Source organism: Pseudonaja textilis, chromosome 8 (assembly GCF_049901715.1).
Source record: "Pseudonaja textilis isolate UNSWEBS1 chromosome 8, rPseTex1.2, whole genome shotgun sequence".
NCBI lineage: Eukaryota > Metazoa > Chordata > Lepidosauria > Squamata > Elapidae > Pseudonaja > Pseudonaja textilis.
The window spans coordinates 21,041,715-21,067,060 of record NC_141997.1 but is presented as its reverse complement, the minus strand read 5'-3'; the positions used below and the strand labels follow the sequence as shown (position 1 = coordinate 21,067,060).

Sequence of the window (25,346 nt, the reverse complement as noted above, 5' to 3'; positions counted from 1 at the left end):
GCCATAGCTACAGCTTCTGCATAAAAGCAAAGTGTTGGACTTATTTAAAGAAGGGGGAAAACTCTACCTCTTGCCATTTTAACCACGATGTTCCAAGACATCTTGGCTCAAAACAAATGCAACTGTGAATGCAGGACCAAAGAAGAGTTTAAATTTGACAGTCAACAGGAATTTCCTTCTCTTCTTATACAGAGACCATGCAAATTTGCCCCAAGGAAGAAAACGAAGGGCAGAATAACATCCTAAAATGTCATTATGCTATTTATTTTACCTTTCTATTCAGTTATTTTAATAATCTGCATCACTGACCCAAAGCATCAGGAGCAACTACGTTTTAGAGAGCTGTAAAGGTTAACTGAAACATTATCAAAATATTTTGGTATGATCAATGTCTGAAAGCAGATGTGTTTAGTTTAAAATAATTAAGATGAAATTAAATTATTAATGCAAAGTATCAAGGGAAAATGATTCTTTCATTTATTCCAGAGTTAAATTGTCCTCTTTAAGCCAAAGTTTAGTACTGTGAACTTAGTTCACAAGCTTAGCTACCTCTGAAAATAAAAGACTCTTAGAAGCACATGGAAGGCAAGGGAGTTATATAAATACAATTCCAGAGCTGACTTACAAAGAGTAACTGTATCACTACTGCTGTGATCCATAGTTGCCCATTAACGGCTAGATGCTGCCCTGATCCAGCATCCCTTGGACCTTGACAGAAAGCTATCAAAGACTTCTTTTCATCTGTAAGGACGTTCAGAACAGACTGCAGCAGCTGAGAGAGATTAAGGGATTTCAGCTGAGGTTACAGTTTGCAAAATGTAGCTCTGTGAACTTCATCATTCAAGAGCAATAAGCATTTATTCATAGCATTATGACAATTTCAAGATTAATGAGCTGAGTACAGCATGAGCTTTATAGTAAGGTTACAGCCTTCTACACGTTGTTTACCTAGTGCTATTACATATATTTTGGAACTAATTTAAAAGATGCCAATTGCACAATATGTAACTGTGCTAATTAGAAATGAAAATATAAGAAATTAACAGTAAGAAGAATGATTTTATCTGAAGAATAAGAGGCTTTTTATTTAGGATAGAAAAATGGACTTCTCTCCGCCCTTACCATAACGTTTTGCAAAGGATAAACTTACCCTATACTTGATCCTAGCCAAATGGTCATACAGTACTCTTACTGAAATTTATAATAATGCTCTTATTTTTAAGATCTATGAAAAAAAAATGAAATGATTAATAATTTTAGTTAAATATCTTCTACCAAAAAGGGGTAGAGATAATCCAAAGGAACATGTTTTATTTATAGCACATTTGTGCCTACTTAAACCTTAAGATCAACATTTGAAATTTTACACAAGGATCACACAGGCATTGAGACATGGGAGTTATCAGTTTTCCATAAATGATCTTCAAAAGGATTTTTAACAAGTAATATTATGTGGTATACATACGATTATTTTTGCAATCTTAGACATTTTATGTTCTGTTTTATATTATATTTTTATGGTTTATGTTATACTTGTGTATATCTGTGTCTGTTCCAGACTAACACCCTCTCCCAAAACCAGCTACTTATGACCTGATTCCAAAGTTATTATATATGCTTCTTCATATATGGTCACATGACTATATTTTGAGTCCTTAGCAACTGACCACATTTACAGCTGTTTGCTGTGTTCTGCAGTCACACAAATATGATTTATTATGGGAACCAGTATTCACTTCCCATTTACAGAAAAAAAACCATGATGACTTGCTTTGTGACTGTCGTGACTTATGACCATAATTATCTGGTTCAATTAGTCATAAATGGATGACACCTGCAATTATTATTCTGAAAGAGTTTTGCACAATTACTGGAATATGGTGGTTTGTTGGGTTTTGAAATAAAACAATCTTTTCAATGTTATGAATAAATATGCAGGGTGTAATACAATACACATTATAAAGCCTGCATGATTTCATTTACTTGCCATTGTATGAATCTTTAATAATGATAAATACCAAGGACTTCACAAGTTCTAATTCTTATTCTGAATTAGAAACAAAAAATATTAGGTTAGATGTAGGTATTCCCAATTTATGTGCTCAAAAAATATCCTTCATTTTAAGTAACATTAATTTAATATAATTACAATTCAAAATCATCATAAAACATAAAGTTACAACAAAATTAATAAAATATGAAGAGGGTAGCAAAAAAAAACCTTAAAAATGGTTCATGCAATAATACATCAGATGTCAGCAATATCCATATATGAAATAAAAAGACATGTCTTCTTGATGATTTAATCTATATAAAGCTCACTTCAGGACTACTGACTGAATAAGAAGGACAGCATGTTAATGAAAATAATTCAGTGTTTCCTTTTCAACTAAGCAATTATAGCATTGGGTGATTATTTACTTAGAAGTACTTACTAGAGTGGAAACAAAAGAAAGGAAATGTAGACAACAATAGTAGGGATAACTTAGCCTCCCTCTTTATTGCAGGATCACATTACAAAGCCCTTGGCACTATGCCTCTATTTTTTACATACAGATACACATCCCTATTATAAGAATGTTTCTAACTCCAGATGTGTTTGGCTCTCACTCTCAAGAATTCAGTTGGATTTGCTGAGTGGGCATATTGAAAGCTGTCCTCTAACAAATCTTTTAAGTCATTGTACAGATATTATGGAGCTACTTATGAATCAATATACACATTTATTTAATAAATATGTTTGTAGTAAGAGGCAAACTTTCTGTAATCCAGTGTTGTTCATTTCTCCATACACCACCCATGTTGCAAATATCTGCTACAATAGTGGGAACTGTAACAATATTTCTAAAATTTCTAAATGTCTTTATTCTATTACAAGTAAAACAAAACAAGATGATATTTCTGAATCAGAAATATTGTCTTAAGGATGATCAAGTTATAAAACAAAATCACAATGTTATTGTCACATAGCTGACAAATATCACTAGAAAGTTCACATAGATCAATTCCACTAAGTCAGGGGTGGGCAATTATGGCCCTTTTATGAATTATGGACTTCAACTCCCAGAATTCCTGAGCAAGCCATGCTAGCTCAGGAATTTTGGGAGTTGAAGTCCACAAGTCATAAAGGGGCCATAGTTGCCCACCTCTGCACTAAGTCCATTATAAAATGAGTTTTACAAATTTCAAAAGCACAAAAAAGCACTATATTAACATTCAAACATAAATTTTGGGAAAAAGTATTGAGTATTATCACAATGCCCTTAAATTCATTACCAAACACCTCACTGGTGTGACATAGATGTCACTCATGGTCTTGATGACATAAAGTTCATATTTATATCTCAAGCAAATATAAATGATTTCTTTATAACAGTCAGCTTAATGAATAATTTGTATCTTAATCATGTTGAGTTTTTTGAGATTTAATAGCTGACCTGCAGGATGTATTTTCCCTCCAAAAGACATTAGTTTAATTACAAAGGCGTTCAAGTGCTATTGAAAGATTGAACAAAAAACTCAAATATATTTTGAAATCACAAAATCTTCAGGTTTTCTCAGAGATTTATATTTTATTTTGGCACTATGTATACATATTAGCATTTTTAATTAAGATTTTCCTTTTGTGAATGGAAGAACAAACATTCATATTGAAGAAAAGAAATAGCTGAATCCAACCATACTTAAGACAGACTATTAGAATACACTATTCTAAATTGTTAAAGGGATTAAGGTATTTTTATGCTAGTTAGCTGATGTCTAGGTAAAATAATCATATCTCTTTATCTGAAGTTGTAAGATGAAAATGAGGTATTTTCTTATCAGAATGCTCCTTCCCTTATCATCAGGACAAGACTAATTAAAAACTTTATAATATAGCTCAACAAAAGAGTTATTTTATTCTTATATTTTTGTTAAAGCAAACTATTTATTTACAAATCAATGTCTTGACCCTTTCAGTGTTTTTTTAATGATGTTTCTTTTTCAAGTGGATTACTGCAGAGTTTAAATATAATTTGTGTGTACAAATTGTCTCTGTATGGTTCTGTGTGGCTTTCATATAGTTCTTTCAAGAATATTAACTATCTTACAATATAGGAATTTCACAACGATCAACTAAGTTGTTCATTTACAAATTAGTAGCCCTGTTAGTAGAGCAAATCAATTTGTAGACCCAAATGTTTTTATAAATAAAAGTGAAGACTAAAATAAGTGTTCAGATTAAAGTTATGAGGTGAACGTGAGATCCCAGGAGGTGCTATATTTAGCTAACTTAACTATTCTGCCAATTGAACAAAGATGGTTCAGGTTGAATTAGATCAGGGATCTCCAAACTTGGCAACTTTGAGACTTGTGGACTTCAACTCCCAGAATTCTCCAGCAAGCATGGCTGATCTGGGAGTTGAAGTCCACAAGTCTTAAAGTTGCCAAGTTTGGAGACCTCTGAATTAGATGTACTAAATAGGTTTGGAAGCAATAAGCTGTTTGAATTCAAACATTTTACAGACTACTGCGTTAATAAAACACAGTTGACAAATATATGTCTGTGATAACTATAGGTACATTATTCCTAGATAAATCTTTCTGTTTTCTAATGTTTAAAATACTACTGAAATTAAAAACTGATTTCCAGAGCTTTTAACTGATACTATGAAATATCATGGTTCAATTACAGATTTATACTTTTGTCTCTCTGGCTGTGTTAATTCCTCCCCATTCTCATATAACGCTCCACAATAAATCCCTCTGAGGTCCATTACAACTTCTGCTTTACACTGCTGAATTATACCAACAATCTTCTTGATATTTTAGCAGATGTTCTGCATTTGGGCCTTTGAGACCTTTATTAGGTCCATTTCCTTTTCAACCTAAAAAAGACATGCATTTATTCTCAGATTGGTGCATATTTCACATTGGCCCAAGTCCAAACATTTATACACATGACTTTGAATAAAGAATTCTCATCATGAAGTTCAGGGCCAAGGCAATTCTTACATTATTCTTTTTAAAAAAGAAGTCTTAATTCAAAACTTACCTCAGTAACATCCATGACTTTAATAGCTGCCAACTGACCTGTCTTGACATGTCGACCCTAATAAAAAATAGAAATAATTTTTAGACTTCACATTATTAATTATATCTAATTATACCAAATCATTAGCAGCTCATTGTTTCACAGAATATATATTTCATTCAAAATATTACAAGCAAAAAAATGTAGATTTAAACATAAAAATAATTCAACACTCTGGCTTTTAAGAGAACTGCCAAACTATATTCTTCAACTGATATTGTAGGCAAACATAGTGCTCAGCCTTTGGTCAATTATTTTTTTGGGAAAACAAGGCAGGCTATAGTGACTGCAGGTGGAGGGAGAATTCTGTCATTCTGGTGCATTCTTCTTGCATGTGTGTCATGATGCTCCACCCACCTGCAGGGAGCAACGCTGGACAGGCATGATATTCCCCTCTGAAAAAAAAATCAGGGCCGGCCAAAAGGGACCCGATGCCGCGAGCCAAGAAATCGTACACACAACACCAACGCTACACGCCCTTCCTTTCCAGCTGGTCACATGTGGATCAGCTCCAGAGCTGGGCAGCCACTTCCCTGGGGGCGGGGCCGAGGCCGCCACCCGGGGAGCGCCCGCTGCTTTCCCTCACCAGGGCCGGGCGGTGGCGTGTTGCACGGAGACGGCTGGTCCGTGGCTGCCCAGCTCCCTTTTCCTGCTGCTCAGCGGCTTCTGCTCACACCGCCCGGGCTCCGCTCAGGTGTACGGCATTGCTACCGCCAGCGTGGCTCCAGTCCCGCGTTGCCTCGGGAAGGGAAAGGCAAAACCGGGAGCTGCTGCGCCTGAGCCTCCGGTGCCGCTGCTGCTGTTGCAAAGCGCCACCGCGGCTCTTCCTTTTTGCCTTTCCCTTCCTGAGGCAACGCAGGACTGGAGCCACGCCAGCGGTAGCAACTCCTGACTCGGGGCCTCCGAGGGGAGGGGAAGGAGGAGAAGAAGGCGGGGAAAGGGGGGGCGATTCCCCCAAAAATCAGAATTCCGATTTTAACCGGAAGAATATCATGTCTGGCTGGATAAAAGCATCAAGATCCTGTGACTCCCACAAAGGTGGCTGTTAAATGACACCAATCTAGTGACTGTTAATAAAGACAGTCATCAGTGACCCTTTCTTCTAATACACAGTAATCAGTTTTCAGCCACATTATTTACAATGAGTCTGAAGACAAGCATCAGAAGTGTCAATTTTTCTTAATTTCCCAGTCCACAATCTTCTTCAATCTGCGAATGTTTTAGGTTCAAAAGAACACATTAAGGCCTCACTATACAGCTTTATAACCCCCAAACAATCTAAAAGTAAACTATGACTTTACATAAATACATTTACAGGTACTCCTCAATTTATGACGGTCACTTAACAAATGTTTCAAGTTATGACAGATTCTCCCCAAATTTTTACAACCCAGTTTCAAACTTACGACACACATATACACACACTCCTGCAGTCACGTGACTGCATTTTAAACACTTAGCTTGTCTTTATGGTTGTTTTAGTGTCTTGTGATCACCTGACCATGATTTATGGGGTTTTTTTGCCATTTTTCAGGATTTATTTCCAGTTTCTGACAAAAAAATCCCCTTGTAGAAAATCAATTTGCTTAATGACTGGAGTGTTTGCTTAATTACCACAGCGTTGATTTAACAACTACTGCAAAAAATGTGAAAAAATCAGGTCCAGTCATGTGATGCCTTGAGTTACAACTCTAATAACATGACAGTAATTCTGGGCTCAGTTACAGTTGTAAGTTGAGAACTACCTATATGTCTTGTAAATGAGGGCATCCTGAATATATCTCTTAGTAAACCAACAAGGAGTTCTCATTTTTTGTAATTCAAAATTTATTATAAATAAAATTTAATAATCCATATTAATATTAAAATGAGCCCTCAAGTGACATTTGTTTCCTTTGAATGTTAAACCATTACAGAAAAACAAAAATAACTTTTTGTGAAAGTGGTGGTTTTGTCCACTTCTTTAGACCAGTTTGAACCTCTTCTTTATTCTGAACTCTTAACAGTGACTTCAATATGCAAAAGACCAGAGTGCAGAGATAAGGTATCTGTTTGAATAATGATAGTAAACCCACACATTTAAACTTTGATGATGTAATTTCCTAGGCAATTATTTGAAAAGATGTGATTTTGATGAAAAGCAAGTATTTGGTGCCTTTCATTTCTCTGCAAAGTATTTCTACAGTCAACAGAAATAATATGAATCACAGAAGACAGCATGGAAAAGCACAATTGGCTTTGCAATCCACTTTAGGAAACAGGATGCTGAATTAAGTATGATCAGTCTTCTCCAATTTAAGGACTTAAAGGTACACTGCTGCTATTATTTTCAGACCAGGAAGGCTGAGCCAGTCGTTTTATTTGGTACACATAAGTTCCTGCTTTTAAAAGTGTTTAATTGGCAGCAAAGAATCAAAAGGACATTTTTGGCAATTTCCAATAAGTAAATTGGGCATAGAAGAATTGTCTTTGAAACTACAGCCATAGCTTTCAAGACTTAAGAGGGAGATTCTTTTTCTTTCTCTTTGCTGGAAAACCTAATAGGGAAGACAGTCCAAGTAACCCTTGCTGACTGGGTCATTTAGTTCCCAGAGTGATTCCTATGTCTTTCATTTTACTGCAGGAAGTAAAGTGACAGGAAGGCCAAGAGTGATTCATGTTCTCTTATCCTACCACCAGTGAATGGGAACATGTAATAGAGTCGTTCAATTTTCAAGAAAGCATTGGACAAAGGATTCACCAACAACAGGTTTTCCTTCTTTATTTGTGCTACTCAATCTGTTCACTATTTCATTTTAAAACAATGTACAGTATTTTAAAAATTGGGTAAGTGAAGGCTTTTAGATAACCAGACGTGAAGAGACATCTCTTCAGAGCTTTTGCTCAAGATTATCCCTACCTTATGCTCCCACCCTTAAGTCTGATTACAATCAGAAGACATTCCTCCTTGGGGGATGGACAAGTAAAACCGAGCAGTTTCAAAGGTCCTGAGGCTCCAGATATAAGCCGCAAAAGTGCACTGAGGCAAATTTCATTCTCATTCCCTTAAGGAAAGGTCTACATTTCCTTTGCTTTCCCAGTCAAGGCAAGAAAATATTTTCGAAGCTGTAGAATGGGAAGTTAAGACTGTGGGAAAGGAAGTGCAATACTCAACGTATCTCAGTTCAAACAAATGCTTTATGTTAGAGGCTCCAAATTATTTCAGCACAGCATATTGCAGCATAGCATGTGTTTAAATGTCTGACTACTTAAGGAGTCCTATAGCTTTAAAAAGAATAGTTTCTGCAATGTTTCAAACTACTGTATTAATTAAAGAACACAGGAGTCCATTTGCCCTTGCCAAGCAACCAATGGACACAAAAGACTTCCTATTTAAATGTAAATATAAACCAAGACGTGACTGTCTTAATTTACTAAAATCCATGTGAAATTACTCCTGAAAGTCAATAAACAGTTCTTTATCTTTGGAAGAAAGACTCTCGTATCTTGTGTGCTGCCCATCTCTACTAATTGCATGTGTCTTATTCCACACTGCTTTAATTATAATATTTTCATCATTATATTACCATTGTGTTTTACCTCTCTTCAACAGCAAAATGACAAATCAGAAGTCTAGTGAAGAATTATTCTAGTTGAAGTTCAACAAGAATATAAGTTATCCATTCCCATTGTGGGATTAAGTTCTTTTAGCAGAAGTGGAACAAATCCAAGATTCAAACACAAAGCCTACTGACAACCTAACATAAATGGATCCTTAGAAGAAGCCAAAATCTTGCAGACAGTGAACTTATACTAAAGAGTTTACAGAAGTTAACAAGTTTAGGGTAAGAAAATAAAATCAAGTAATACCATATAGATACATACTGATAAGCAGATGGTAAAAAGATGTAGAACTCAAGCAAAAAAACATAGAATCATACACCCAGTTCTCAGCCTACTGTTACTAAACAGCAATGCTTTTGTGCAAAATTAGATTTTCCATAATGCAACTTACTTAACTAGATACTGATATCCTAAAAGGCAAAATTTAAGTTCCTACTATATCATTATGACGCTAAAATAAGATAACAGTTTGCTTTTAGGCAAACTGTTGTAATACTGCGTAAGTGACTTCTTCAACTACTTCCTTATGTTGTTCCCACTAAACTTAATACAGAACAAGCACCTCCCTTACTTCACTCTTCTATGTTTCCCTTATTCAGTCCCTTAAAATTATATTTATTATTGTCTCTGTACTACAAATCATACAGGCAATAGCTTGGAGAACTTTAAATGGGAATGTACACAGATCCACAATTTATAGCAGATCCTATGAAAATCAATAGAACCTACACTGATTATTTATTTCACCAGTCCTTTCACATTAACTTGTCTATTTTTATAACATTTAGTGTCAAATTCATTCCTGTTAATTCAAATCCCATCACACAATTACAATTTCCCACCTGGTTCTAGGTATTACCGACTCAATGGATTGGTTGGGTTGGTGTGATTATGAAATCTGTCCTTATTTAGGGCAATAATGTGAAATAGTTTTTGGTTAGAGATATACTTTTGTTGTGCTGATGACAGTGTATATTCCCAGCTCAGCTATTACTTCAAGTTCTTTCAATGACACCTGTACATAATAAGATAAAATAATACGCCTTGCTTACTTCATTTTTCAATTGAAACCTACACAGAAAGGTGTTTTTTTTTGCTTGAAATCTAATAAGTCTGAAGAATAGGAAGGAACAAATATTTTAATATTGTTTTTTGTATTATTTTATGATTCAAGAAAAACCATAACTCAAAATTTATGCTTCCTATGCAAAAAGGCCTAGGTCAAACACCAGAAGATCTACTTAAAATTGTAAATGCCTTTGTCTGAAATCTGGGAAAGGTCTAAATAATATAGTGAGCTAGAACAACCAAAAGACTTTTTGTACACAGCTGTTTCCAATATTCTCTTGCATACTAGAAAATGAATATCATAAATATCATCCTTGCTTATACAACAAAACTTGTTTATATAAAACATTATGTATCTAAAAGCAACATTGCAGAAGCCTCCTAAAACTCATACGCTTTCTTGTTTCAGTATACAGAATTGAAAAGAGCCTTTGTAATTTCGCTCATTAACAGACCTAAAAAAACAATAATACATTGAGGAAGAATCCATAAATCATGGCCTGCTTGTATTTTTATTTGGATCACTGACTGAATTGGGGGATGTGGAGGAGGAGAGAGATCTTCCTGATTTAAGGATTGTAAATTCAACTGTAAAATAATATGGGGTGAGAAAAATCAGGAAGGTGTCTCTCCCACCAACGCACCCAATTCAGTCAGTTTTTGCAACATTATTGTTACCCAGTGTAGTAAGGCACCTAATCAGAGATGGTATTCAGCAGGTTCTGACCAGTTCTGGAGAACTGGTAGTGGAAATTTTGAGTAGTTTGGAGAACCAGCAAATACCACCTTGACTGGCCCCGCCCCCCATCTATTCTCTGTGTCCAGAGTCCCAGCTGATTGGCTGGGTCTTCTTGGTTGCCGTGCACAGGAGAACGGAGCTGGAAAGCAGGTTAGTGGGGTGGGGAGGGAATAGGGATTTTATAGTATCCTTCCCCTGCCACGCCCACCAAGCCATGCCATACCCACCAAGCCACGGCTATAGAACTGGTAGTAAAAAAAATGATCCCCACCACTGCACCTAATTACAAGAAATCACACTAGCTATTAATTTTCATCCAATCAAAACTGGATGGATAGATCAATTTTTCAAATCCAGAAGATGATTTACTGCAAAGTGCAATAGAAACAGAATACAGACAGTACATAACTTAATATCATAGTGGTAGTGGTGGCTGGTTAGAATTCAGTATTGCAAGCTAGCTGCCCGGAGCTCAATCCTGACTCTGCCTTCCATTCTTCCAGAGGTTGGTAAAATGAGGACCAAGATTGTTAGGGGCAATATGCTGACTCTGCAAACCACTTTAAGAGTGCTGTAAAACACTATCGAGTGGTATATAAGTCTAAGTGCTATTGCTATCACAGGGAGAAAGGGGGAGGGAAGCATTTCTCATTAAAAGCATTGGTTTGTGTGTGTTTTTTTTAAATTTCAATGGAGTCTAATACATTGTACCAGCTTATTATCTTGATATCATTTAAAAGCTTTTACTTTATATGGTATAAATAAATCATTCCACTTTCTCCTAGGAATAATCATTAACTACCCTAATAATGAAACACTTAATATTGTATGAATAATATGGAAGATTCTGAGATTGGCTACAGGAGCACATACAATGCTATCACAAGATCAATTTACTTCCAATTTACTTTCACAGACTCTTCCTCTATCCAGTAACATGCCACTAAATTTAATGCATTTAATTCTGCATTTGTTCCTTGGACCATAATATAAAATTAAAATTAAAAAATGAATTGATTTGTCTAATTACACATCAGCAAGAAGTTGGGAAGTCATCTTAAAAATCAATAAAGTTTCAAGACAATATTTTTCCTTGCAATCATCCTGCCTCAGGATGCAAGGGGGCTGCAGAGATTGCTAACTTCAATTGGCCTCCTAAGCTGTGTTTTTATCATTTCTTTTTGTTTCTTAAAAAAATGATATCAAAACAACATTGAGAAAATAAAGCAGCTTTGCTGTACATCTCTCTAAACCACTTTTGTATATAAATAATGCTGAATTTAAGAAAAAAAATTACACTTACAAGGAATGTGTGTCTTTTAGTAAATATACTGTGTAATTGTATTGCCCTTTTTATTTAATTATCAGTAATAATGATAATACTAATATTAGCTCTTAAAATGTAAAAATTGATAAATATATGGTGCTAAAATCAAACATTTTGACAGTGTCAATATATGGCTGATCCTCGACTTATTACTGGTCATTTAAGGATTAAAGTTATGACTGCCATGAAAGGGTGCTTTACAGTCAGTAAAACAGTTTTGGTTATCATTCCCCCCTGAGGTGACATGATCGTCACTGAGGCCCCTAACAACTATTTGACAAAACAGGGTATAGAGTATCCACACCAGGTTCCAATAGCAGTCCAGTATCATGCCCTGAAGGAAAAGTTAGGTTTTGGCCTTTCAGAAACCAACAATTGAGAGCCTTCCAACTCTCAGAGGGATGCTGGATCTTATAGAGCAGGCCTGTCGAACTGGCACCCATGGGCTGGATGCATCACATGAAGGCCACGCCCATCCTGGCTCCACAAAGGCAAAATGTCATAATAGGTTCCGATACATCACGTGATGTGATCAAGTTTGTCACCTGTGTTATAATTACCATGACAATTATATAGACACTTCCATGAAATCCCTGAGTCTCAAGTTTGAATGAATAGAAAGTTTGCTTTAACTAAATGCAACAGTATGCACATCTGTGTAATAATGTCCATGTCTATGTAACTAAAAGCACATTTTCCATTATTAGAATAATTTCTTAGAATTCAAAGAGTCAAGAAACAAAATTAGACCGTATTGGTATGTAATTTGACTTCACCTGTCTTCTTAAAAACAATGCAGATCTCTGTATAAATATATTTCAGAAAAAATATGCTACTATTTTAATTGTACAATCAATTAATTGTATAATACATAAGTTCTTTATTGGACTACATAGTTTCTCTCTACATCCACAGAGAGTTATGCGTACACTATCCCACCACGCATCCACATATCCAAGTATGAAGCAGCTTATAAGAATGTCTCTATGAGTTTTAGCCTTAATTTCTCTTCACTGCAGAAAAATAATTTCTTTAATAAAAAATGATAAGCACATAGGATTCTACATTCTCCCCTCTGGATTATCATAGCCCTACATGTTTCGCAGATGTAATTTCTCCATGTGAATAATGCAAAGAAAGGAGCAAGTGCATCACAAACCCACCATTACAATTGTCTACACAATGGCTTTCTCAAAGAAGAGCTAGACTGAAGAATCCTATCTTATTTTGTCTTTAATAAAGCTAAAATCATGTTTCTGTTTGCTGGCTGTTCAGAAGAACACATTTAGCAGGGATAGGATTCTCCTGGTTCAGACCGGTTCGGGCAAACCTCTAGCTCCAATGATCAACTGATTCTGAACCGATTCGCTATGTGGGCCCGCCTGCCCCTACTTGCACTGTACTCATCTATATATGCTCGGCTGATTCGTGTGGCAGAGCGGATTGTGCCTCAGCTGTGTTACTTCCCCAAAGTAACATCGAAAGTAATTTTGAAAGTGCGAGCAATTAGCGAACCGGTTGTTATACCGGCAGCATCCCACCACTGACCTTTAGCAGCCTATGGAAGAGTTCTATCACAATAGAATAGTATCTGTGTGTCCAGTGAAAATATGCAACGCATGTTTAAGAGAAACTTTATTAAATATCTAGCTGTAGTTATTAGACAAGAGTTGTCATTGCTAAAAGTGATTCAGCAGCAGCATTCAAATGAGATTGTGTCACCATGTACATTGTTCAGCAATAGGGGAAAAGATCTTTCTTTCTTTCTTATGATCAGTGACTGATCCTTCTGAATGCAACAGCAATGAAAGACAGGCATTTACTCATTTGCAGGGAACAATCAGCAAGAGCAAACAGCTGTGGATTTTGGATGATAGCAGCCAACTGGGATAAATCAGACCTCATGTCATAAGACTTCAGCCTTTAAGCTGTGTTCTGATTTATTTTTTTAAAAAAACTTGTTATAACATTTCTTAAACTGCTTTTAAAATTGATAAAACACAATTTGATTGCAATTTTGGCCCAAGAAGATCTAGAAAGATGGTATGGAATTCATTTGATTATCAGGACCAAGATAATTTTTAATTAAAATGTATTTCATTCCAAAGTTCATTTATATTTTGAAACAAGTTTATGAGTTACTATATGAAATTAAGTAGAATCTAACGATTTTTCTTTGTCAAGGTGATCATCTTTCAAGACAATAATCTCTTAGTTTTGAACAGCTTATCAGAAAAGCAAGACAATCTTGTTTTTTTTACATCTATTTTTAAAAAAATAATGACACATATTTATTTTTAATTGTTTTGTTTTATGCTACCCTGAATCACATTTGTGAGAGTAGTGGATATATAAATTAACTGTATAAATGAAAATAAGTAAGATGGATAGGCTTACCTGTATTATTTTAGGATTTTGTAAAGCTATATATAAGAAATATAGTTTTATAATATATGAGTCCAATTATTATATTACATTATCGGGATTTTTAAGAATCGCTAGTGAAAGGGGTTCTTTTTTTAAAAAAATAACTCTGACACTTCATCATGTTATCACAATAGGCTTTCCTAACTCTTTTAGGTAAAATTTCAAACAAGGTTTGAGTTAGAATTGATTGCTTTTGGTTAGTTTATTCAAGTTTAAACATTTGTTCCTTGGATTCATTGATACTGATCAATTATTGCATTTGAAGTTTTCTTGCTGTGTTTTTTAGCATTTGTCCTGCATGGTTGTAAAGTCTGTTTGTTTTTTGCACTGTGCTTTCCTTAAAGGGAGGCCTATGAATGCAGGATGCAACAAGGGGTTTGTTGTTCAGTTAAATTGTAGCAGATCCTGACGCTGTTTGGGGCTAAGAGAGAATGAGTAGCTGAAGGTCAGCCAGCAACTTCCTGGGTGTTTCCACTCTTAGTCCAGTAGCTTAACATTACACCCCACTGACTCTTTTCTGTGTCCAAAGTTCTATATTTTAATATATACGTAAGTTTTGGAAACATTAACCAAGGCTCTTAAGCAAATAATTAATTCTTGTAATAAATTGAAATATGAAATGGATATAAATACTTTATGTGGTTTTTGAACCAAAGTCTGAATAGTATGATTTTAAAACTTGTTATAACACTCTGAGGTTGTTGTTTTTTTAATGCAATAAGCAATTGTTTTGTTTGTTAATTGGTTATCTCCCAAGATATTCATAAGAACTGGTTTTAAGCATCTTGTTGGATTATTATTTGGACATTTAGTATCATTTGCTCTGAAATTCATAGGACTGTAAATATAGCTTTAGTGAGCACTGCTTCTTAGTTTCCAACTTAGGATATATTCCCGATATTTTAAAAAATACATTACATGACTTAAGAAAACTATATTATATCTGATTTAAACAGATTGCAAATACTGCTGGTAAATATTTGCATTTGTATGCTGTTTGACAGAATAGAAATAAGATAACTTTTGACAGTTTAGCACTTGTATTATGTACATTTCCATAAATTCTCTTCTTTATTTAATTTTGACTTACATTATATGTTACCTATTTGTATTATTAGATATTAACTCAGACCAAGCGATTTACTATTTGGAAGTCCTGTAAGACCATTAAGATCTGAGCTTTTCACCAAGTATTCAGGCCACATATATGGGATGGAGGGTGATACATATTTTCTGAAAAACAAATTTTATTTTCACATGTTTATGGTGTTATAATTATAACTGTAACTATGTCTGACTTTATTTTCAAAGGTTAAAAAAAGCCAAATCATAATATTTACAATAAAACCCATAATTTTTAACCATAGGTCAAACTGGATTTAACTAAAGAAAAATAATTAAAAACAAGTGCACAAGAGAGGTTCACTGTTCATTGTATATCTCGTATCAGATAAATTAATTATTGGGAAATGGTATGAGAGAAAACAGTTGGAACTCTTTGTTGTAGTTCATCTTTGTTGAGGGAAGAGAATGCAAGATCACATATGCCTCCAATTTGCTTTTCCACAGCTCTTATATTCCATGGATAAAAGGATCTTTAACTCCCACTTCAGGAGGATAACATGAAACTGCACAATTAAAAACATATGTAAATTATGCTAAATCCTTATATGTGTGAGCTTTTACAAAAAGGTTTATAACGTTTGCTTAAAGTAGTGATGAACAAATGATCTTTGTAAATAAAAGTGATAAATTCAGATACAAAATATATATTAATTAAGATAACTTAATCAATTTTTTATTTGGTCAGTATAAAGCAATAGTTTTGAATCACTATTCCACATAAACATTTAACATCTAAATATCAAGATGTGTATTTTAAAATTAGTAGCGATTGATATATTACATATTGCAATACTTAAGCTAATCTTCCCAAGAGACAGCTACGGAGGCTGCTACCCGCTTGTTATTTTCTATTTACTTTTTATTATATATCTCTGTGTGTATTATATATTTTTATTATATATCTCTGTGTGCAATTTGAAAATAATATAGAACCAAATATCTTAATAAAATTATTGCACAATACAAATCCATGTTATAAGATGCTTTGGCTACGAACATCATATTGGATTATAATTATTATTAGCATTGTGCAATAAATATTCTAACCCATGCAGAGTGACTATAGGATCTTTAATTCACAGCGTAAACCAGAGATCCCCAAGCCCTGCTCCATGGCATTCTAACCACCAGATTGTGCAAATAAGTGAAGCCCCATCTGTGAGATGCAGGCAACACACAAAACCACACCCCCTCTGGTCTGTGAAAAATCCTCTCTCCATGGAATGGGTCCCTGATGCCCAAAAGGTTGGAAATAGCTGCCATAAGCCACTAAGCTAACAAACCTATAAATCTTTTAAGGCCATAAAACAACAAGCATTTAAAAATCCCACAAAGCGAGCTGTCACTTAACTGTCAGAAACAAAAGTCACCTGTGCCTCCATTAACAGTTGATCCTCAAAACATAGATGCTATGGATCAAGTTATTTCTTCTTTTTCCTCTACAACAGGGGTGTCAAACTCAAGGGCCGGAGGCCAGATCCGGCCCATGAGGTGCTTAGATCTGGCTGCAAGGCTGTCCTGGAAACAGCGAAGGGCCAGACTGTGGTGCCTCTGCCAGCGAAAACAGAGCTTGGGAGGACCACGGGCAACCCTCCTGAGTTTTTCGCTGGCAGAGGTTTGCAGGTGGCCCTCGCAGCCAAAAGCAAAGCTTGGGAGCCTGTTTTCTCTGGCAGAGTGCTCAAGCCACCACAGGCCTCCCCAACATGAGTGATGTCGATCTGGCCACGGCCCTAGCCACACCCTCCCCCCAAGGTCAAACACAATCCTGATGTGGCCCTGAATGAAATTGAGTTTGACACCCCTTGCTCTACAATAAAGATTGTTTAAGATTTCTTATGTTTACATTGTTTTCCCTATGATCAGTTGCAATAGAATGCTCTATAAAGCTATCTTAAAGCTAAGAATTGGTTAGTGTCATTTTGAAGTAGAAAGCATAACTAGAGAAAAGTAGCCCTACCTCAAAATCTTCAGTTACAAATCAAGTGTGCTTTTCAGCTGAATGTTACTTAAGTCAGAAAATACATCAGTCTGTAAATATCTTGCCCCACCCTAAAATTTCAGTTTAAAAACCAAGCTATTTTTTCTTTTAATAACAAACATTGCTTGTATGAGCCAAACAATAACACTAAATGATGACATAAGCTACTTGACCAAAGTATCAGTGAATTCTAATGGTATTTTTACATTAAAATATATATAAAAACTTCTTCCAGTTCAAGCGCACTAATTGCGAATAGCGCTCTATCACTTGAATTGTTCTGTTTTCAGTAGTAGCTGACATTAAAAAAAGGTTAACTTCTTTTCAGTTGTTCACTAGGTAACAGCTTCAGGAAGCCAAACCTGGCATTATTCTTGTAACTTCAAGAAATCAAACACTGACACAGCAAGCTTATAAGGTATGAAATGTTAAAAGGGATATCAATTCTAGCATACATATTTAGCACAAGCCGTTGCCCTTAATTTCTGCCACATTTTCTTAAGTTCTTCTTATTTCTGAGATGAGATGATGTTACCATCTTCAACAAAACTTTTACCTCAGTAACATTAAAAATAAAAAAAAGCCTGGATGCTTTTTGCTTCTGCCTCAGGCCAAAAAAACAATTCCCAATGATACATTAATCTGCAGACAGCTCTAGCCATGATCTAATCCCTACTATATAGAGGGGGGAAATGTTGTTCCTCCATCTTTATCCCACTTCAAGCACTAACATATAGTATATTGAGTTGATACATCATATTAATACATCAAATCAAATATCTTATTTCCAATCTTCAGCCAGCTTTTCATATTAATTTATAATGCAATTTTTTGTCATAGGACAAAATTTTTGTCAATCCATTTTAGGAATGGATTTTTGTCAAAAATCCATTCCTAAAATGTCCAACTTGCTGTATTCATATAATGGGGTTCAATATATTTTTCAAATATAAATATTCAAAATTGCCTCAAATTATAATATCTCGAAAGCGTTGAGATAGCTTTCACTAACCTGATGTCATCTAGATGTCTGCAATGGAAATATAGAGAGTCTTTGACTTACAACCACAACTGAACCTAAAATATTTGTTGCTAAGTGAAACATTGGTTAAGTGAATTTTGCCCGGTTTTATAACCTTTCTTGCCACAGTTGTTAACTGTGCAGTTATTAACTGACACATTGCAGCTGTTACCCGTGTTAGTAATACGGTTGTTAAGTGAATCTACATTCCCACTGACTTTTCTTATCAGAAGGTCGCTAAAGGCGATCAATGACCTTGGGGCACTGCAACTATCTTAAATATGAATCCATTGCCCAGTGTATGAATTTTGATCACATGACCATGGGATGCTGCATCAGTTATAAGTGTGAAAAACGGTCATAAGTCACTTTTTTTCAGTGGCATTGTAACTTTGAGCAGTCATTAAACGAACTGTTATAAGTCAAGGACCATCTGTGCTGAAATCTGCAATTTCAAAAATCTTTACAAAGCACCAGATTGGCGATTGCTGCTAGAAGACACTATCCATTTCAATGACACCATCCCCCACCCAAAGAATCTGCGACTCTAGGGCATCAGTTTTCCAATTGTACAGTCTTTAGAGTAGCCAAAATTAAAATTAAAATGCCTGATTTTGCAACAGTGCATAATCAAGGTAGAGAATAGTACAGTGAGCCAATTATGCTACAGTGGAGATAGGTCCTTCTGAAGCCATTACTTTCTCCCACCTATTCCTATGGCAAAGCTGAAAAGGATTCTTAAACCATTTCCTGTGAAACGAGACAGCAATCTTCCCATAGGGAACAGGTCAGGAAAGCTTCACGAGTTGACAAATAATACATCACAAGAGAACTCAGAGAAATAAAAATTGAGGAGGTATAGAACAGACATATTAAATCCTATTGCTTTATTATATTCCATCAAGTCAGTGTAGAACTCTTAGAAACTATATAGATTTTCTCCAAGATGGTGTTTTCCAACCTGGTCTTTAGATCTTCCACTAAATCATTACCACTAAATTCCACCTTCCTGTTGGCTATCTTCTTATTCTATTTCCTTCCAGTATTATGAACTTCACAAGAAAGCTAGTTATACAATGTATCCAAAATACGACAATTTGAACCTGTTCATTAGTGCCACAAGTAAAAAAAAATCTGTGATTTGTTTGATGATTCACTGTTTTGTTATCCATGGTGTTCCCCAAAACCAAAATTCAAAGATATAATACTCTTTCTAACCATCTTATTCACAATCCAACTTTCTTTTTTTAAAACATTTTTATCCCTTTATTTTTTTCATAGAACTGACTGCACCATATTAATCTTTGTAGGTTGACACAGCACAAAAACTGAATATCTTTTCCAAGGCCTTCACTGCTACTCTTCTAAGTGCTTGTCTGCAGCATATTTCATGACTGTTTGGTTCCTTTACTGTTGATTATTGATTCTAAAAGACAGAAGCTATCCATTATTTGAATACCTTCACTGTCAGTTCTAAAACTGGTTACTCTATATGTTGTCATTTATCTGGTTTTGCTTACATTTAATTTTAGTCCCTTTTTAAAAACTATGCTCCATTCATTACCGGAGCTGCAGTACATTTGCATTTTCAGCTATTAGAATAGTGCCATAAGAGTAATCCAGATTATAAATAGTTTTGCTCCAATTTTAAAATCATGCTTACGTCCACATTCCCTCGATATACATGGGGGGGATATATAACCTTCTCATGCTCCTTTGTCTACTTGAAGCCAGTTTGTTTCACCATGTTTCAGCCAGATTATGGCTTCCTGGCCTGTGTATAGGTTTTTCATGAAACAGTAAGGTGTTCTGCAATTTCCATTTTCCTAAATCCATTTCACAGCATGGCATAGTCAACACAGTCAAAGGCCTTTCTATATAGTAATCAACAAAGCACACCTTGATTAGGTGTCAATATTCTTTGCTTTCTCAATTATCCAAGGTGCAATAGCAATAATGTCTCTTGTTCTTGGTATTGTTTAAACTGAGCTTAAACATTTGGCATTCTCTTATATTTCTATAAATAACCCATTAATTTTTCCCAGTCTTCAGGGCAATATTTGTAACCTTGGTAATGACTGATTGCAAATACAGATCAGGTCCCTGGTAATAACTGTTTTCTGATAATGTTTAATGGGTAAGATGCCTAGTCTATGCTATGCAAAACTGGACCAATGTGCAGGTTTTTTACAGTATTACAGGCATTGTAATAAAAGCTCCCAGAATATATCTCATAAATAAGGATAATTGCAATGAAGCTATTTAATACCTGCCTGAAAGTGACTTGTATCTTCAGTAATGAAAAAAGACATTGCTTACACTAATAATGTACAATTGTTCCAATCTGATGTTAAATATTAATTATAAAAACAGCGAAGTTTAAAAAAATTGCTTACAATTCACAAAATAAAGAAAATATTAGACTATAATGTAAAATATAGGTTTCTATGAATGTCATAGGTTGGTAATATTTCTGTCTGAAATAGAAATAAACAATGTACAGTGAAAGCTCTATATACTCTGTGCTTTGTACTAAAAGTTTTTCAAAGACAGGAGACTGATCAAACATATTGTTGAATAAGCTAAAGAAACAATCCTGTTATACAAAACTGGTGATTTATAATTTTTGGGATACAGGACTCTGGAGGAAGTAGGGAAATTTTGGATTCAACATCTGTTTCTTAAAGGAGGAAGAGTATATGTTATTGATCTTAGGATGACTCTTCAAAGTGAGCAATATCTTCCAGATCATCACACGAATAGCTGAAAAAGATAAGTTATACAGTCATCCGCCCACACAATATTTAAGCCACAAGTATCTATTGCAACATTCATGTTCCAGAGAACAATATCAATTTAAAAAGAAAAAGAACACAAGCCTGTTTTCATTTTAATTATATAGGTGCAGAAAACATTTTAAAATAGTCAATAAGCATGTAAGCTTAACTAGATTTAGTCATATTACAATTTTTATGTTCAATATATGGATACACACAAACACACACACACATACACACACACACATATTTTTAGATCTAAAATTGTAGTTTTAATCTAAAACAATTTAGATTTTTTTATATACATAAATATTAGTTTTGGAACTATGTGTATTCTATTTTTTTAAACTTTTTAAAATTAACTGTTTGTATTCTACCCTTTCTATGAGAATCACTGCAGTTGTTAAATCAGTAACATAGTTCAATGAATCTGATTTCCCCATTGACTGCTTGTTGAGCCCTTTGATCTTATAGATGCTTATATTATTTCAATTCTTAGATTTTTTTCATGTTTTTATTCCTCTTAAACAATGGCCTCTAATGTTATCCAATTCAGGGAGTTGTAGGTCATTATATTCCGAAATTACCATAGTTCCAGGCAATTGGGAAGACAAATACAAAAGACATGTGACACAAAACATAAATAGAAAAACAGAATAACAGAGTTGGAAAGGACCTTGCAGGTCTCCTAGAACAACCCCTTGCTTAAGCAGAAAATGTAGGCCCCTCTTATAAGTCATCATGGGGAAATTTGATTGTTGGATTGTAAACTCTTTTTTTGCTATCAGAAAATATGATCATACAATTTTGTAGGATAAGGTCTATACCAGTGATGGGTGATCTTTTTGTGCTGAAAGTGTGTGCATGTGCATGTACATGTGTGCCTGCACCCATAAAGCAATGCACGCGGGACCCCCCACACACACTCCCCCTGCCCCCTGCCATGCATGTGGGTCTCCCGTTTTCCCCCTTCCCCCTGCACCCATGACCCCCACGTGCTCCCCCTGCCCATGTGCATACGTCTCCCGCATGTGTCACGCCCCCCACATGCGCAGCAGATACCCAAAATCAGCTGACTGGTGGGAGGCGCACGCACATACACAGTGAACTGAGCTGGTGCGACAATTCATGTGCCCATAGAGATGGCTCTGTGTGCCACTTCTGGCACACATGCCATAGGTTCACCATCATGGGTCTATATAATATTCATGTTCTTGAATTGTTCTATCTGACTGTACTCTTTTAAAAGCAGAATCTGCTTCAAATCAAGCTCAACTCCTGGCATGGCTTCAGTGATGGTTTGTCATTAACTGTTTTGAGATATTATTTCAATTTTTCCTTCTAACAGCAGCCATTAAACTCCTGCAGGTCTTTGTCTAAGGAAGCCCAGCTTCCCTCCCACTCCCCAAGAAAATCAGCCTTGGGTATCACCTACTGCGACTGCTTTTTTAGAACAATATGATAATTACATCAGCAAGCAGCAAGTACATCAGCTTTGATGGTATCCTTTTACGTATATCTTTTTATGGGTTAAGAATATAACATTAAGTTTGTTAAATCTTCAGTAGAAAACAGCTCTATAATAATATGACATGATTTGGCACAAAAATAAATTTTTCATTTGTTTTGTTTTTACAATATTGGTAGTAGGAAAACAAAGTTTACAGCATTTAAAAGTTCATGAATCCTTTGGAATTTTCAACATTTCTACATAAATATAACTTATGAAATTCTGTTCTCCACATATCCTAAAACTAGATAAAGAGATAAATTGGGGAAGAGGCCAGTTTCCATTTGTGTTTGGTATCAGCTTGCCAATGTATAAGCCATAACAAGTGACGGGCAGTAACCTGCGATGCTATGGCTCGAGCTGAAAATTTGACGGAATTCTATGTAGCATCTGCAGAAAACTCTGCTGCTGCCATTAGTTTAGCGATGTCCTGATGTCCCCTGACATTAGAATTTGGTATGGTGTCCCTCAGGTGACGGAGCCATCCGAGGGAGGACCTAGTGAAGGAAGCGGCTATTGCCGCCCTTATGGCCCATGCATCAGAATGATGTGCCTTTCGGAGAACTATCTCGGCTTTCTTCTCCTCTGGTTTAACGGCCTCTTCCGCTTCGGTGGGAATGGTGGAGGAGGATGCCAATGCCACTACTGGCTCATTTACTTCAGGGGTATTCAGGGAATTAGAAAATTCTGAAGCTAGATTAAAGAATTTTTTATCAAATGTTGTGGGGGCCTGGATAAACTGCTGCTGAGGCCCACTGTTTCTGGATGAGATCTGAAAACATTTGTGGAAGTGGAATGATATCAACCTCATTAATGGGTTGTGAGAAAATAAAATCATCTGTTTCTTCTTGAGATTCAGGTTGTTGGATAGAGGGAGCCTTCAGAAGAATAGCTGTGGCCTTGGCCTTGAAAAGGAGAGATTTGAAAAGTTGTGGACGGAACAGCCCCGTAAAGGTAGGTTGGTCAGGCTTGATGCCCTCGTCATCTGATATTCCTCTTTCTGGGGGATCCGCCTCCAATAGGGCTTCACTATCTTGAATTGATACTGCATCTATTTGCTCCATTTGATCCTCTCCTTCTCCCTCTTCCTGTACCCCATGTGACTGCGTGTGTGGAATGATAGAAAACTCCCCTTGGGGAGGTACCTGAGAATGCAGATCAGTTCTGCAAAGGGATCTAACTGACTGTGAATCACATTCCGGCGCAGGGTTCTGTCTGGCCATCATGGATTGTTGCACCCCCACTGCGATTCCTCTGCGGATCGCCAGTTCCATCCATGCTCTCATTGTTTCCAGAATTTCATCTGGCAGGAACTCCTCCTGATGTAGGCCAGCTGCTGTTGGTATAAAGGTCGCCTCTGGGACCCGCCTCGAAGCCTGAACAGCTGATGGGGCCTGCACAGTGGTAGTAGGTCTGGATGGCATGGATAAGTCTAGGGCCACTGGAGTTTGTGGAATTTGAGGCAACTGGATTGGGGGAGGAGGTTGGGAAATCCTTTCAGCCTCCTTAGTACATCTTTCAATTTGTTTTTCCAGTGCCTTTTGGCATCTGCTGGCATCCTTCTCTGTGGCCTTTCTCTGTGGCTTAGCTTTTTTGGACTTCTAAGGTCCATGTCCTAGCGCCCTCTCTGTTTGCCATTGCAATTCTTGGATACTTCAATTTATGAGGGAATCTGTGTTATAGAGAAATTGTATATAGATGTATACCTATACATCTATATACATGTATATGCAAGGAACCCCATGAACTTTCTCTCCCCCTTTTTTGAAAATTTTATTTTATTTTATTTTGATTTATTTAGTTATTTATTTATTTTTATTTTATTTTTATTATATATATATATATATATACATATATATTTGTATGTGGATCTTTGGTTGTTCGGGTTTTCTCCCACGTAAGATTCGAAGTATCTAGGCAACGTTTCGATGAAGTCTCATTCATCATCTTCAGGCTTCTGTCTTCAGCTCTGTGCTTCTCGGAGTGATGTGAGATTGCAGCTGCTTCTTCCTTTTAACTGCTAGTGGGGGTGTGACTTGATTGGGAGGGGGCTTGGCTGTGTTCTGATTGGGTGGGGATGTGTTCTCACTGGTAGGGGGTTTGGCTGTGTTCTGATTGGTTGGGGGTGGTGGTCGTGTTCTGATTGGCTGGAGGCGTGTTCTGTTCAGGTGGGGGCTTGGTTGTGCTCAGGTTAGTTTTAGTTGCTGGGGGATTTGAGTTGGTGAGCTGTGATCTTGCTGTTTGGCTTCGAGTTCGTGGTCGTGCTGCATCTTCATAGTGGGTGTCGGTTTGCTTCATGTATGGCTCAGAGGGGTTTGAAGTGGGTAGTCAAGTCACACTTTTAACTAGCAGTTAAAAGGAAGAAGCAGCTGCAATCTCACATCACTCCGAGAAGCACAGAGCTGAAGACAGAAGACAGAAGCCTGAAGATGATGAATGAGACTTCATCGAAACGTTGCCTAGATACTTCGAATCTTACGCGGGAGAAAACCCGAACAACCAAAGATCCACATACAAATACCCGCGAGAACCTCAGAAAACATATATTTGTATATATCTATAAATGTTTGAGTGAACTAATGGCTAAGTATGCCAATTTGAGAATGCTCAAGAAGAAAAACCAAGAGGCCAAACGAACACGAGGCCCACTATCACTGTCTGCGCAGGCTGAACTTAGCCTGGTGGTCGCTTGCTGCT

The 25,346-nt window shown here is 36.1% G+C and overlaps 1 protein-coding gene across 4 annotated transcripts in view; it reads right to left on the bottom strand.

The window, feature by feature from the left end:
• Positions 1-25,346, bottom strand: part of MAP4K4 (mitogen-activated protein kinase kinase kinase kinase 4) — a 151,562-nt gene that overhangs the window by 77,788 nt on the left and 48,428 nt on the right. For all 4 annotated transcript variants that reach the window (XM_026707379.2, XM_026707383.2, XM_026707384.2 and 1 more), the window contains exon 3: positions 5,036-5,092. In XM_026707379.2, coding sequence (XP_026563164.1) covers positions 5,036-5,092 — 57 coding nt within the window. The remainder of the gene's footprint in view (positions 1-5,035; positions 5,093-25,346) is intronic.